Consider the following 14402-nt stretch of genomic DNA (forward strand, 5'->3'; position numbering starts at 1 on the left):
TATTTTCTGCAAAGGAAAAAAGCATGGCATGTGTTTGGGAATTCACTGCAAGATAGTGTTAGCAGGTATATTGTTTTTAAAAACAATAACGTTACTTTCTATTTTACCAACGCAGATGCCATAACAGGGTACACGTATGAGGGAGAGAAAGCGACGCTGCAGAGGCTGCGGGCGGGGAGGGCAGGCTGGCCCCACGAGGCGCCTGCCATGCTGAGAGTCAGCCCCGATGCACCAGCCTCCTACTCCTGGTCTTCCTCCCACAACCGGCATCAATGCTGTCCTGCATTTAGGGACACCCAGTGCCAAACGCCACACGGGAATCTAAGCATTGTATCTGCGCTCGCTCAGGGACTGTTAGGGGCAGACGCAGGCGGACAGGAAGCACAGGTTATGCCAAATCGCATGTGTTGACGGTGAGTGGCTTCTGAGTCCACCATGCACATGGGTGGAAAGCTGGTTTGCCCGAGGCGGATGGGTTAGCGGGGGACATGGAGGTGTCGGGTCCTAAGACGCGTGCTGTCGGCAAGCACCGCCCTGTGTCCTCCTTGGGGCTGAATAAAGGCCACCTCCCACCGAAGCTGACACTTCCAGAATGAACAGAGTGAGTGCACGTGGTGAACTGATCTTGACTTTGGTCTGATGCCGTGGTCGGCAAACTCATTAGTCAACAGAGCCAAATATCAACAGCACAACGATAGAAATTTCTTTTGAGAGCTAAATTTTTTAAACTTAAACTTCTTCTAACGCCACTTCTGCAACATAGACTCGCCCAGGCCGTGGTATTTTGTGGAAGAGCCACACTCAAGGGGCCAAAGAGCCGCATGTGGCTCGCGAGCCGCGGTTTGCCGACCACTGCGCTAAAGGATGCCACATACGACACTGCTCGCGCTGGCTGAGACTGCACTGCCGTTTCAGGACCAGGAAGAAGATGAGGATGCTGAAGGCGGGGAGCGCTGGGTACCACCTCCCACTGTCCCCGGGCTGAAGCGGAAACAACACGCCGGCTTTCCTATCACGAAGCGAAGCGGCCAGATGCGCTCACAAAGAATGAAAAGGAAACATCATTGGCAAAACAACGGGCCTCCTTTTCAAAGGGCACACGGCTCCTTCATTTTAATGTTCTCTCCGCGCTCTGAGGCAGGGGGCCCCCAGAGCAGCCACAGCTGGACCGAGGAGCAAGGACGCTGCCCACACGCACTGCGGACGGAGAGACGCCGCTTTGCCGTCGGAGGCATGGGCACCGACTGAAAACCAAGTTTTCCTTACAATCTATTATCGCCTAGACATTAGCCGTTCTGCTCGCCGGCGTTGGGCGGCAGTCAGAAGAGAAGTCCCAGTACTTTCTAAAGGCGTTTTTCCTTCCCACACGCACAGCTGCTGTTGGCATGGCCTGGAATCCAATTTTGTGCGTGGATTTAATTGCCCAGTAACCCAGCCCCCAAAGCACATCAAAGGCCGCGCTCCCCCGCTTCCCCAGGATTTCAATTGCTCTCATCAACTAGGAAGTTTGAAGCATGATCAAATTTGTTCTTCAGACACTTGAGCCCGGTTAATAAACTATTCTGTGTGCTCACTCATCCATCCTAAGATTCTGCAACTTCTTTGAGATGTCTTCAAGAGGAATCTACAAAGACGTGTTTGATTGCAAGCTGGCTCTGGGGGGAACTCTATCGCCTCTTGCTTTGAGGCCCCACAGAGGATAATAGGTGACATGGTCCAAGATAAGTCAAAGCTAATCTCTTTTTTTTCCCTCTTCTTCTGTACACGATTAAACTGTTTTTCAAAACGATAGCGGACACATCATAGACCCCTTGCGTAATTGAACCATCTCATTTTGAATATTGATCTTTTTTTTTCCAGGAAAAAAAAAACAAAAAAACATTTGTCAAGGTCACCTCTCAAGTTCTACTGCCTTAGAAACAAAAAGAAAGGCAGAAGGAAGAAAGAGGAGGCAGGACAGGAGGAAAGGAGAGAGAAAGAATACCGAGCCGCCATCGCCCACCAACACAGAAGCCCTGAGCGCCGACGTCACCAAGCCAACCGTGGACTCACCGCTCTCGCTGTCCGACTTGTTCTCGTGCTCCGTGTCGGTGAGCGTGAGGGCCGAGTTGGAGCGGCTGGACAGGCAGGAGCTGCGGCCGGACTTGACGCCCCGGCCCCACAGCCGCATGGCGTGCTCCGGGGACATCACCGCCTCGTTCTCGGTGTCCGCGTCGGACCCTGCACTGAGAGAGTAACCTCTGTGGGGCAGCCCCATTTCCGCACAAAAGGCCAGTCCTCGTCGAGTTGCTGGTTCGCACACGCCTAACTGCCTTAGGGTAAAATTCTGTCCTGATCAGGGGGAAAAAGAGACAACAACCAGTGAGTATATGCTCAGCGGGGGCTGCAGCGCTTTTGTTTTCTTTAAAGAAACCCTCCACAACACACACCCTCAAGCATCCAGCTTTCTCAGCTATAGGCACCCCGTGTTTGCATGAACGCGGCGGCATGGCACAGGGTCAAGGGGGTGCGATTATGGAGGGTCGGGGGTGGGCCTCCCCGCTGACTCTCCACGCACCCCACCTAGAGCTCCTTCGTCAACCTTCTCACCCAGAAGCACCCCGGAGAGGTGGGCTGGTGAGCCCGGGACCAGGAAAACCCGGCCCAGAGGAAGGAGCTGCTCTCAGGGATGGAACCGAGCTCGGCAGACTTCCGAAGCAACAGAAAGCTTGTCAGAATTATTTTCTGTGTCCGGGTGCTCGTCTCAAACAATGGGATTTTCCCACCCAGATGTGACCGCTTTGGAAGAGAAAAGATTGCCCTCAAGAATAAGCAGAAAAAGGGCCTGGCCAGTCTTCCGTGTTCCTTCTCACCTGAAGTTCCCCCCCAATACAAGCATGTAGCATGGGTGTACGTATCCTCAATTTCGGAGTATAATACCTTGAAAATTTGCCGACATCTGACTTTATAAATGTTTTGCTTTAATCAACACCTGGACATCTGTATTGATTAGCGTAAGCCAGTTCTTGCCAATAAAGTGGAATCTGAACACATACCGGGGGTGTTACGTACTTAAAAATTAATGATAAAATCAGGTCCCCCGCAGAATAAATGGCTGTGAACCCGAAGGCCTCTCCTAATAAATGGAGCATATTAAAACTCCTGACATGGCAATAAGTTAAAGCAGAAGTGTTTAAATTAGGTGACACTTTCAAATGACCGCTGTTATTAACGACATTCCCAATTCTGAATTTATTTTTGAAGTTTTGCGTGTTTGTGCTACTCTGGATGAGAAGACAGGGAGGTGTTTGCTTGTAGGATGTAGGTACAGTGGCTCTTCCGTGTCTGTTGCTGGCATGGGACAGCCTGAGACGTAGATGCCACCCAAAATCAAAATACATGGAAAGAATATAGTATATAAAGACTGATTTAAATGCTGCCACATAATACAAACCATTTAAGAATAGCGAGCATTTATAGCACTCCTAGATTTCATCTTCCTACTGCTATTGCTTAAAGGTAATTGGCTGGTGTGAGAAATTACATAGATTATACAGGGGTTGCAAAAGTAGGTTTGCTGTTGTAGTACCAACAAATGATACAACAATTAATAAATTATAATACAGGGATAAACTCTGTGCTTCACATACTCACAAACATAAGCCTACTTTTTTGCCCACCACTGTATATTAAGGTATTACGTAGTGTTTGTGATAAAATAATATGTAGAATCTTCTAGAAAATGAACCAAACCTGATGCACGATACAGTAACTATTTGCTGGTAAAGACATTAGTGCCCTCCAGACCTCCGCACATTTGAACCGTGTGGTTAATCGCTTGACTCTGTGGTCATATCAGAAGCTGGAATCGGCTGCATCTCGGCCAGACTTCCAAATGGATTCTGACAATGACACTCATCAATAATGAAAATCTGCTGCTACAATTAGCTACCAATCAAACTGTGCTTATCAGAGAGATGCGAATAAATATCTGAACCAAAGAGTATGCACAAAAAGGAAGTAGCAAAAAAGAAAAAAATGGGGAGGAAAACAGGGAAATAGCCTGCTGACCGTGAGCCAGGGGCCAAGCTGAGGGTGTAGTTAAGAGTTAGCGTGGATGGTACTTATAAATCCACATCCAACAAAGGTCAAGGTCACGGACAGTTAATGGAAAGGCTGTGGAAGAGCTTCCCTGTTGTTACTTGTACTGTATATCACATGTGAAGTGGGGAGAGGGGAAGAAGGGGACTAAAATAGTTAACTATTGCCATCCGACATGCTGATGCTTCAAAATAAGCACGCAACCTCCTGTTTAAAGGGTGAACATGAATGATAGGATCCTTGGCATCGTTCCTGTATTTGGGGAGGTGCCCACGTTGCAGAGCAAAAATAAGAGAAGTTAAAAGACAATAAAAACTCCCTTCCGAGTCTCTGAAATGTAACTTGAAACGTTTCCACATTATTGACTTTTCACACTGTTGCCATCTTGATGCAAAAATCTATGAGGTGAAGGAAAGCAGAAAACGGCAGTCTTTGCTATTGGCTATCCGGGTACGTAAACACAATTCACTTTGCGAATGAGTGTCTAGCCGATGATCCCTATGAACTGTTATGTGGTGCATCCCAAACTCCTTAAACACCCGAGCCTGGGAAATCAATGTCTCAATGACTCAAGACTGCTCAGGGCTGCTTCTGAAAGGCGAGCTAGCAGGCAAGCTGTTGGGTTCCCTTGCCGAATTCAAGTTTGCTTTTGTTTCCACTAGGAAGGAACACTGAACTTGACCTCCAATGAACCTAACTTAAAGCCAGTTACTAGCTGTGTTCCAGTCACTGTATCACCCTACTTTTTCATCTTTCTGGGCTGCCATGGCTTGGTTTAAGCGATGCTTATGTAAATGTGACAGCATTAAAGAAAGGCTAGAAAAGACACAGGTTAAAAATAGACCCCTGGATAAATGACAGTAATGATCATAGAGAAATGTACAGTTCGAGGGTGGACAGAGGATCATTGTCAAGTCACTTCAGAACAGCCACCCCACCCCACTTTCAGGACATCTTTTTTCGCCAGGTTTGCCTCAACACTTCAAATTCTGCTGTTGTCATTAATCCTTTTGGGTGACAGATGCTTGCTTGTGGGATTCTGTGCTTTGATAGAAACACCTATTATACTAGAACTAGAGGCTAGGTGCACAGACTCGTGCACTTGGGGTGGGGGAGGGGGTCCCTCAGCCCTGCCTGCGCCCTCTTGCAGTCTGGGACCCCTCGGGGGATGTCCACCTGCTGGCTTAGGCCCACTCCCTGGGCCTAAGCTGGCAGTCAGACATTCCTTTGGCAGCCCAGGAGCCCTCGGGGGATGTCTGACTGCAGCTTAGGCCGCTCCCTGAAGCAGGCCTAAGTGCAATCGGATATCCTTAGCACTGCCCAGGAGGCAGGAGAGGCTCCTGCCACCTCCACTGCACTTGCAGCATCAGCCTGGCTTGTGGCTGAGCGGAGCTCCCCTGTCTTAGCACACTGACCACCAGGGGGCAGCTCCTGCATTGAGCGTCTGCCCCCTGGTGGTCAGTGCGTGTCATAGTGACCAGTCAATTTGCATATTATCCTTTTATTATATAGGAGGACTAGAGGCCCGGTGCATGGATTTGTGCACCGGTGGGGTCCCTAGGCCTGGCCTGAGCCCTCTCACAATCCAGGACCCCTCGGGTGATGTCGGACTGCCAGTTTTGGCTCGATCCTTGCAGGCCAGACTGAGGGACCCCACTGGTGCATGAATCTGTGCACCAGGCCTCTAGTATGCTTATAAGATCTTTGGTTAATCTTTTCCCGCCCTTCCCCCTCCTCCCTTCCCTCTGAGATTCATCAGTCTGTTCCATGTTTCCATGCCTGTGCGTTGAGCATCTGCCCTCCTGGTGATCAGTGCACATCATAGCTACCAGTCGGACAGTTGGTCGGTCGCTTAGACTTTTATATATACAGATAAATTTGTCTATGAGGTTATTTCCCACAATTCAGCAGTGTTTAGCAAGATGGGCCAGACAGCTAGAAAGCACACACAGGCAGTGCTAACCAGCAGAGGGAAGATGAGCAAAGACAGTTGACTGAAGGTCATTGCAGCCAGAGGGTTGGGGGGTGGCGGGGTTGTTGAGGGAGGACTTCAAGCCACTGCTAAGTGGAAAGACAAAGGCAGAAAAAGGCAGCAGAGATGTGTCTGAATCCAGGCTAAAAACCTGACCATCATTTCTTACGTCAGCTTTGGCTTTAATAGACCAAGAGATAAGGGTGCATTTATCTTATTTGCCATGGCTTCTTCCCATTGAGGTCTTTGCAATGGTTCTAATGGCATTTCCTTAATTTCTTTCTTTGCCCTTTGGAGTCTCCATGTGAAGTCGGTTTGGCTGAGGCTGGGGAAATAAGTACTAATGTCCTGCATGTTGAATGTTGGGTGACCCTGATCAGCAGGGCCAACACAGTTTCCCATTGCAATTTGAAACAGTCCCAAAACAATAAATTGCAGCCGGAGTCAAGTCCACCCGAGGATGAAATCCGTTGTGATTAAAAGGTAAGTTTAGCTTGGATGAGATTAGACATTTTTGTTTTATGACACTCATACATTTGAACATATGTAAAAGGAAAACTGAATGAACACAACCTAGGAAGGCTGTATCATTAAAAAAAAGCCCACATTTTCAAAAATGGGTGAGGGTATGTGACAAGGTGGAAAAGACCATGAGAGAACCAATGTTGTAAGTGAACCTGGCACACAGCACAGCTAGCCCTTTCACAGAAGAAGGGGGTTGGATAGCGATTTGGCCTCTTCCTCCTGTAGTGTCTACAACCTAGTCGGAGCAGGGACGGCTCTGTCAAAGCTGCGGTGCAATGATGTTCACCAACAGGCAAGACATCTACTTGTGAGTTCAAAAGAACAAGACTCTACATGAGGGACATGAGTGCAACTGTCATCACACTTTTGTCACCTTCAAAAGGAACCTGGTACCCGCAATCAGTCAGCTCCCATCTACCCTCTTGTTCTCCCTTTCTCATGAATCCTAGGCAATCAGTAATTTACTTTCTGTCTCGATAGATTTTCCTATTCTGGACATCTCACATAAAAGTGATTCTACAACGTGTGGGCTTCTGTGACTGGCTTCTTTCACTTAGCACAGAGTTTTCAAGGTTTGTCCATATTGTAGCATGTGTCAGTACTTCATTCCTTTCTATGCTCGCATAATATTCCATTGTATGGATAGACCACAGTTTATCCATTCATCCGTGAATGGGCATTTGAGTTGGTACCACTTCCGGGCGATTTCAATAAAGCGTGTACAGATTTTGATGTAGACATGTGCTTTTCTTTCCCTTCACTATAAACCTGTGGGAATGCCGCTGGGTCCGGTAGTTGCTCTAGGTTTAGCCTTTTGAGGAAGCACCGGACTGTTTCCCACAGTGACCGTGCACTTTGACATTCCCACCAGCAGCCTGTGAGGGCCTTGATTTCCGCATGTCCTCACCAACACTTATCATTGCTATTGTCGATTCTCTCCTGTGCCACACGGCAACGCTGCAATGAGGAGGTGGGCTATGGGGCATGGGTGTTTGAGATCTGGGGGACAAACCCAGAATCCCTGTTCTCCTAAAAGCAGGCGATCCCGTGGGCCTGCTCTGGGAATCCATTATTACTTTATGCTATCATTTATTTCCTTTGCCTGCTATGCTGCTTTAGTACTTGAAAATATTTTTTTTCTATTAAAATTAAAAATACGTTCTAGATTAAAAAGTCTATTTTATTTGAGGTGATATCCTATCAAAACAAAATCACCTGATCTTAAATATACTGGTTTTCTATGGCATTGCTGCAAAAATTAAATTAATTGGAAAGTGTACCGTAGAGGGAGTGGCTGAGTAAGCTGTAGACCCCTTGCATGTGGCTAGCAGACAAGACAGAGTGAGGCTGCGCCTATATCCTCAGATCTGGAGGGAGGCCTATTCCATATATTTTAAGTAAAAAGACAAGTTGTGGAGTACGATCCCATTTTTGGAAACTAAGGTAGAGAGCCAATGAATTACATAAGTGCTTCTGGGTTTGAGCATGAATAAAAGTGAGGAAAGTTAAATAAGTGCTCTGATGGATCATGTAGAAGGAGCTGTAAGTGAAGGAAATTAATAATCCTTTATTTTATAGCTCTGAATTTTTACTTTTCATAATTTCACTAGTTTAAAAACATAAGGAAAAATGAAAGTCTGTCTTCTTTTTAAAACTATATTTTCCTGACTTGCTGCTTAATAGCTTCTGTTCAGTAATTAGAAATAATTAATTCGTTACCTTCTCTTGGAGATGCTGGGCTTTTAAAACCCTTCCTCGTTTATGGTAAAGAAATGAAGTAGTGTAAGAAAGAGAGGAGCAATGTTCATCTCTCATCAGTTCTTGAAATATCATTTCAATTCTTCCTTTCCCCATTATCATAAATGGATTTTTGAAAAAGGTAATATACTTATTATATGATAACAACCACTTATTATATAGTAACAACCCCAAAACTGAGTATGGGAAATGGATAGAAGAATCAATAGGAATTTAATACACAGAAATAATCTAGACTTGTCTTCACGTCTTTTCCTTTGTAATGGTGAGCTTGGAATGGAGTTATCTGTTCTCAGACACGGAGTGACATTCCCTCCAAGGGTGGAGTGTAACACAAAACTACAAATTGGGCAAACAGCCCGTATTTGATATTTGTAGAATTAGTGTCACCACCACCTTATCTGGAGTTCCCTTTCCTGCTGTGTTTGCAAAATGATAAGGAGATCACACAGTAATAGAAATGTATGTAACTTTTCCCCTTCAAGTCCTAATGCATATTTTATGGGACACTCCAAACGCTTTAACCTTCTTAAGTTAAATTTGTCAACTGTTTGAACAGAACACCCATCTTTGAACATGCAATAGAAATTTCAATGAGGGTATAAATCTTTACTTATAAGTCCCTACACAAAACTACATTTTAAAAACGACTCTACCCAGCAAAGCTATCATTTAGAATCGAAGGACATATAAAGAGTTTCCCAGACAAGAAAGAGCTAAAGGAGTTCTCCATCACCAAACCTGTATTACAGGAAACGTTGAAGGGTCTTCTTTAAGAAGAAGGAGAAAAAAAATATGAACAAGAAAATGGCAATAAATACATATCTATCAACAACCAAATCTAAAAAAAAAAATAAATAAAATAAATGAACAAGCAGAACAGAAACAGCCTCATAGATACTGAGAACATTTTGATGGTTGCCAGATGGGAGGACACGCGGGGGATGGGTGAAAAGGTGAAGGGATTGAGAAGTACAAATCGGTGGTTCCGGAAGAGTCACCGGAGGGGCAGCTCAGCATAAGGAATACAGTCAGTGACAGTCTCATAGCTGTGTAGGGTGTCAGATGGGCATGAGAGTTATTGGGATGATCCCTTAGGAAGTTAGATAATGTCCAATCCCTGGGTATACACACCTGAAACTAATATAATAGTGTAGGTCCAGTGTTGTTGAAAAATAAAAAATGGTTTAAATTAAAAAAATAAAATTAAATTAACTTGATGAGAAGCGGGAGAAGGAAAACCCGAGTATGTTTGCGAGGAGAGAAAGCAGGATTGGAATGAAAGCCCCGAGCAGAGGCCTCTCCTTCAGGATGAGACTTGGGAAGCCCCAGGGGAGGGCAGGCGCATGCACTGCAGGTCTGACGGCTCCAATGGGAGCACCCAGGCACTCCTGGGAAGGAAAGCATCTTCTTAGGCACCCATCACGAGGACTTCTATTCCCAGCCGCAAGAGTGCGTGTTTCTGATCCTGGCAATCCCTTGGCGTTAAGACACACGACTTTCGAACTGGTTTTGATCAAATGCATCCTGGAAATGAACTTGCTTCTTACTTTTACTTAGTAATTACCGCTGTGGAAGAATCCAAGACGCAGGGATGATAACATGCCCACAACAGACATGCTGCCGTCTGCCAGCGACGCTGCAGGAGGAACTGGTATAAATACGCGTGGGGTTTGGCAGGAAGCAGCAGCTCTGCAAGAATTGTGAAGGAAGCCCTAGCCGGTTTGGCTCAGTGGATAGAGTGTCCCGGGTTCGATGAGGGTCAAGGGCATGTACCTTGGTTGTAGGCTCAATCCCCGGCCCTGGTCGGGGTGCATGAGGGAGGCAAGTGGTGGGTGTGTCTCTCTCACATCCATGTTTCTCTCTGTCTGTCTCTGCCCCTCCCTTTCACTCTCTCTAAAAAAAAAAAATTGTGAAGGAAGCTGTGCAGTGATTCACAGCGTGGATCCCCAACTGGCCATGTGGCCAGGAACCAGGTCCAAGTTCAGCAGTGAGCAGGGCGCTGTGTCAGGAGGAGGGCTCTAAGCCATCTCTATCTCCTCACTCCTCTGGTGGGTCATCTACAAAACCAGCTGGCCGCCAAGCCACAAAGAAGCCCTGGCCCACTTAACAGCCCAAATTAGTTAACCATCAGTGGGCAGGGGAGCTGGGGCGGGGGCGAAGGAGGGAAACATTAACTGGAAACAGTGATAAACCGGGGCTATTTAACTTGTGTCTTTAAGTGCAGAAGTTTAAGGTTGGGCAAACATGACCCTCTAAACCCTTTAATCCCGCCGCTGACATTTATAGTGACGGAGGCGGATTCATCATTGTGCTCTCCACAGGAATCACTTTAAGGAGTTAATATTTAAAAGTCATAAACCTCGGCGTCGCAGTCATTAGCCCAGCGGATCTGATGCACGCTGCAGGTTTCGGTCTTCCTTTTTACCACCCCATTTTCACAAAGAAGGCCAGGAAGGACGGTTTCAGAAAACGCGGAGAAGGGAGCAGATTCCTCTCGTGTTTGCGCGATGACAGAGGTGAGGAGGAACGCGGGAAGTGAAACGTTTGGGGCCGAACTGGAAATTCAGCGCCGCATCAGGAGCTGAATGGGAAGACCATCTGGTCATATTTCTTTTGAAGTCTAGGATCGGTTCCCATTATTCACCATGATGGCATCCAAGACTAAACTAAATCGCAGCCTTTAAAATTAAAAGCATTTTGCTCTTGGCTCTCAAATCTTCCTCTTTCGCGATTTCCAGCATGCCCGAATGTGTCATCTATTTTCATAATGCAAAAAACGCAAATAAATAACACAGAAATAAGAAGAGTAAGAGAAAATAATGTTTCTCCGTCTCACTTCCAAAGCGGAATAAAATGGTACCGGAAGACACAGAGTTAGTGTCCTTAAAGCCTTTATTCGTATTATTTTCACATCTGTCCGAGGCCACTGGTGGCATTCTAAAATGATATGCACTCCTTTCATGGTTTACACTGAACAAGTAGGAACTTAATTCTGCTGACCTGTCTGGAACAGGGAGCATGGAGAAAGATTTTAAAATTATTTAGCATTTTAGTGATATTCTAGCAATAAAGAAAATACTCTATATCTAAGAGCTAAAAATGGGCGTTTTTTTTTTTTCTATTTAGAAATTGATGGAAATATCTGAAAGGCACAGTCCCACGTGCATGCCACCAGCCCCTCATTCTCCCTCAGCACGATCCTGAGTGGGCTGTGGATGCTACTGCCTTGATGGGAGACATGTCTTTATCCAGCAAAACGTTACACGCAATGGCAGCAGCGACCGCGTCCAGGAGGACCGAGGCTCAGCGGGATGGCGTGAGCCCCAGCACCGAATGAAGCCTCACGGTTCGTGAAGCCGGAGGACAGGGAGAACTCGAACCCCAAACATTCCATGAGCAATCATACCCGCTTCACGTGCTTATTAGCCTTGGTCCTTTAAGGGATTGCTGCTCAGGTACATTTTCTCTGCAGGGAAATCCACAAATCTGACCAGCACACTTCAGTGCATTTTACCACATGTATCCACCAGGAGCCCAAACAAAATGGGGCACATCTAACCCCCCCCCCAGTTCTCCCATCCCCCACAGTCAACCCCCAGCCCCACAGGCAACCGGGGCCCTAACGTCTTGGACTACAGATTCGTTTATCTCTGCTCTTGAACTTCGTATAAACGGAGTCAGACAGTATGAACTCTGGATCCTTTCGCTTCCTGGAATGTTGTTGAGATTCTTCCCGGCTGTGGGGGTATCAATCAACGCGTCCTTCTTTTTGTACGGCCAAGTTGTAGTCTACCGCGTGAATACGCTACAATTTTTTGCATCCGTTCACTTGGTGATTCCAGTTTGGGCCGGCTATGAATACAGCTGCTATGAAGATAAGCTTTCATTTGTCACGAGTAAATACTTGGGACACAAATTGCTAGGTCAAGGGGTTGGGGGAGATGTTATTTTTGACTTTATATAAGAAATTGCCAGTTTCAAAAGAAATTGTGCCTTTTTTTAAAAATTTTACACTCCCATCAGCAATGTATATGAGAGTTCAGCTATTCCACATCCTCACCAAAATTTGGTGCTTTGGATCTTGTAATTTTAGCCATTCTCATGGGTGAGTGGTAGTGTCTTATTGTGGTTTTATTTTTCAGTTCCCTGATGGCTAATGCTGTTGAGCATCTTTTCATGTGCTCATTAAACATTTCTGTTATTTCTATGTAGTTTCTGTCATAAGATTTTTGCCCATTTGAAAACTGCACTTTTGGTCATTGATTTATGGGAGCTCTTTATATATTCTGGATACAAGTCCTTTGTAACACATGTATATATGTACAACTTTCAGATTGCATCTTGCCTTTTTATTTTCTTATGGATAGCTTCTGATGAGTAGAAGTTTTAATTTTGATGAAGTCCAGTTTATCTTTTTTTTTTTCTCTTACGTTTAGTCCTTTTCATGACTGCTTCAGCTACCCATGCTTACTCCATGGTTGCAAACACACTCAAGAACACATTTACTTGTTTGCTGTGGCTTTCAAAAAGTTTTGTAGAAATGAGGTGAAATAATCGGAAATGATGGGCTTTGACCCTGGGTATTTCTGGCTCTGGAACTCACCAGCTTTGGGCTGAGGAATGTTTTAAGTGAGTTTTGGTCTCAGTTGGATTCATCTGAGTCAATATGGACTTAGAGGACCTCGCAGACCTTCCATCAGATCCGTCTGTGCAGACAGAGGCAGAGCAGAGGAGGGCAGCCACGGGACCCAGCACAGCTGAGAACGTAGAGCAGCATCCGCGGTCCAGGGAGGAGGAAACGGAGGGATAAGCCGCGGGGGGAAGTGTGAGTGAACCTGCCTTTAGTGCCTGGAACTCTTGGTTTATATTTCTCCCCTAAACTAATTCAGAACCTTTGCCATCTCCCGCCTTCGCTCCCACAGTGGAGCTCACCCCGAGTTGAAAACCACGTGCAAGACAGCGGGACATTAGCACCTGCATCTGCCTAAGAGGCGCTTCTTCCCGCTCACCGCGTGCAGACCCGGCCTGCGGGCTACAGCGGAATTATTGTTGGCCTTTGACCTTCGGTGATTTCAAATCCGCAGGTTTTCCCTCATAGCCCCACTCTCCAAAGACAACCTGTCAGTATTTTGCCTGCCCGCCCTCCCTTCCTCCCTCCCCATATTTCTACACATAGATTTCATTGTGTTTATTCCACATACTTTTAAAGCAATTTTGGGTAAAGTTTTGAGTAAAGCAGTTGATAAGTAAGTGTTGCTCTTTTTAAAGATTCTTGCTAAGCCAAAACCTCACAATGGCGCAGCAGGTCCTTGCTTTAGGAATGCATCCTGTTAGCTGTTGACACGGATGGGTATGTGTTTTCCCATGAAAATGACATGGAGGAAGCCAGGATGGAGCAGGCACATCTGTGACGGGACCTGTCTCCTAGGACCCCACTGACAGCACTCGGGCGGGACTCCACCCCATGAGGCTGTGGCTGAGAAGCGCTGTCCCAGCCAGGAAACCCTCTCACCACAGCGGCCTCTGCCATTACTTCCTGCTTCCCAGGCGGGGAGGTTGGCCGGCTGGCCCGTCCCCTGGTCGAATGCCCGGTATAGGGGACAATTTGCATATTAGCCTTTTATTATATAGGATATATACATGCATATATATATGTATGTATGTGTATATATATGTGTGTGTATATATATATGGATATATATATATGTATGTGTGTGTATATATATATATACATATATATGTATATGTGTGTGTGTGTATGTGTGTGTATATATATATATATATGCATATATATATGTATGTGTGTGTATATATATATATATATGATAGATGATATATGGACTGTAAACACATTCCCAATACGTATACTAATTTTGCTTATGGCATTTCTATGCACATATAAAAGATTTTAAATTACAAAAGCCTTTGAGGCCTTTTCTTCCGATTGCCTGTTTCTATTGGAATGGCTCCCCCCATTCTCGGGCGTGCACAGAGTCCCCAGGGCCGGCTGCGTAGACTCCCGCCACTTCTCCCGGGCCTGCGGCTCCTGTGAAAGCTGGACAGT

The 14402-nt window shown here is 46.0% G+C and overlaps 1 protein-coding gene across 8 annotated transcripts in view; it reads right to left on the minus strand.

Moving 5' to 3' along the window:
- The window catches only part of TENM3 (teneurin transmembrane protein 3), a 439075-nt gene that overhangs the window by 413919 nt on the left and 10754 nt on the right, over positions 1-14402 (minus strand). For 5 of the 8 annotated variants that reach the window (XM_054720163.1, XM_054720159.1, XM_054720162.1 and 2 more), the window contains exon 2: positions 2053-2331. The exons of the other annotated variants lie outside the window; for them this stretch is intronic. In XM_054720163.1, the coding sequence (XP_054576138.1) occupies positions 2053-2331 (279 nt within the window). The remainder of the gene's footprint in view (positions 1-2052; positions 2332-14402) is intronic. 8 annotated transcript variants of the gene reach the window in all.

Source organism: Eptesicus fuscus, chromosome 8 (genome assembly GCF_027574615.1).
Source record: "Eptesicus fuscus isolate TK198812 chromosome 8, DD_ASM_mEF_20220401, whole genome shotgun sequence".
Classification (NCBI taxonomy): Eukaryota; Metazoa; Chordata; class Mammalia; order Chiroptera; family Vespertilionidae; genus Eptesicus; species Eptesicus fuscus.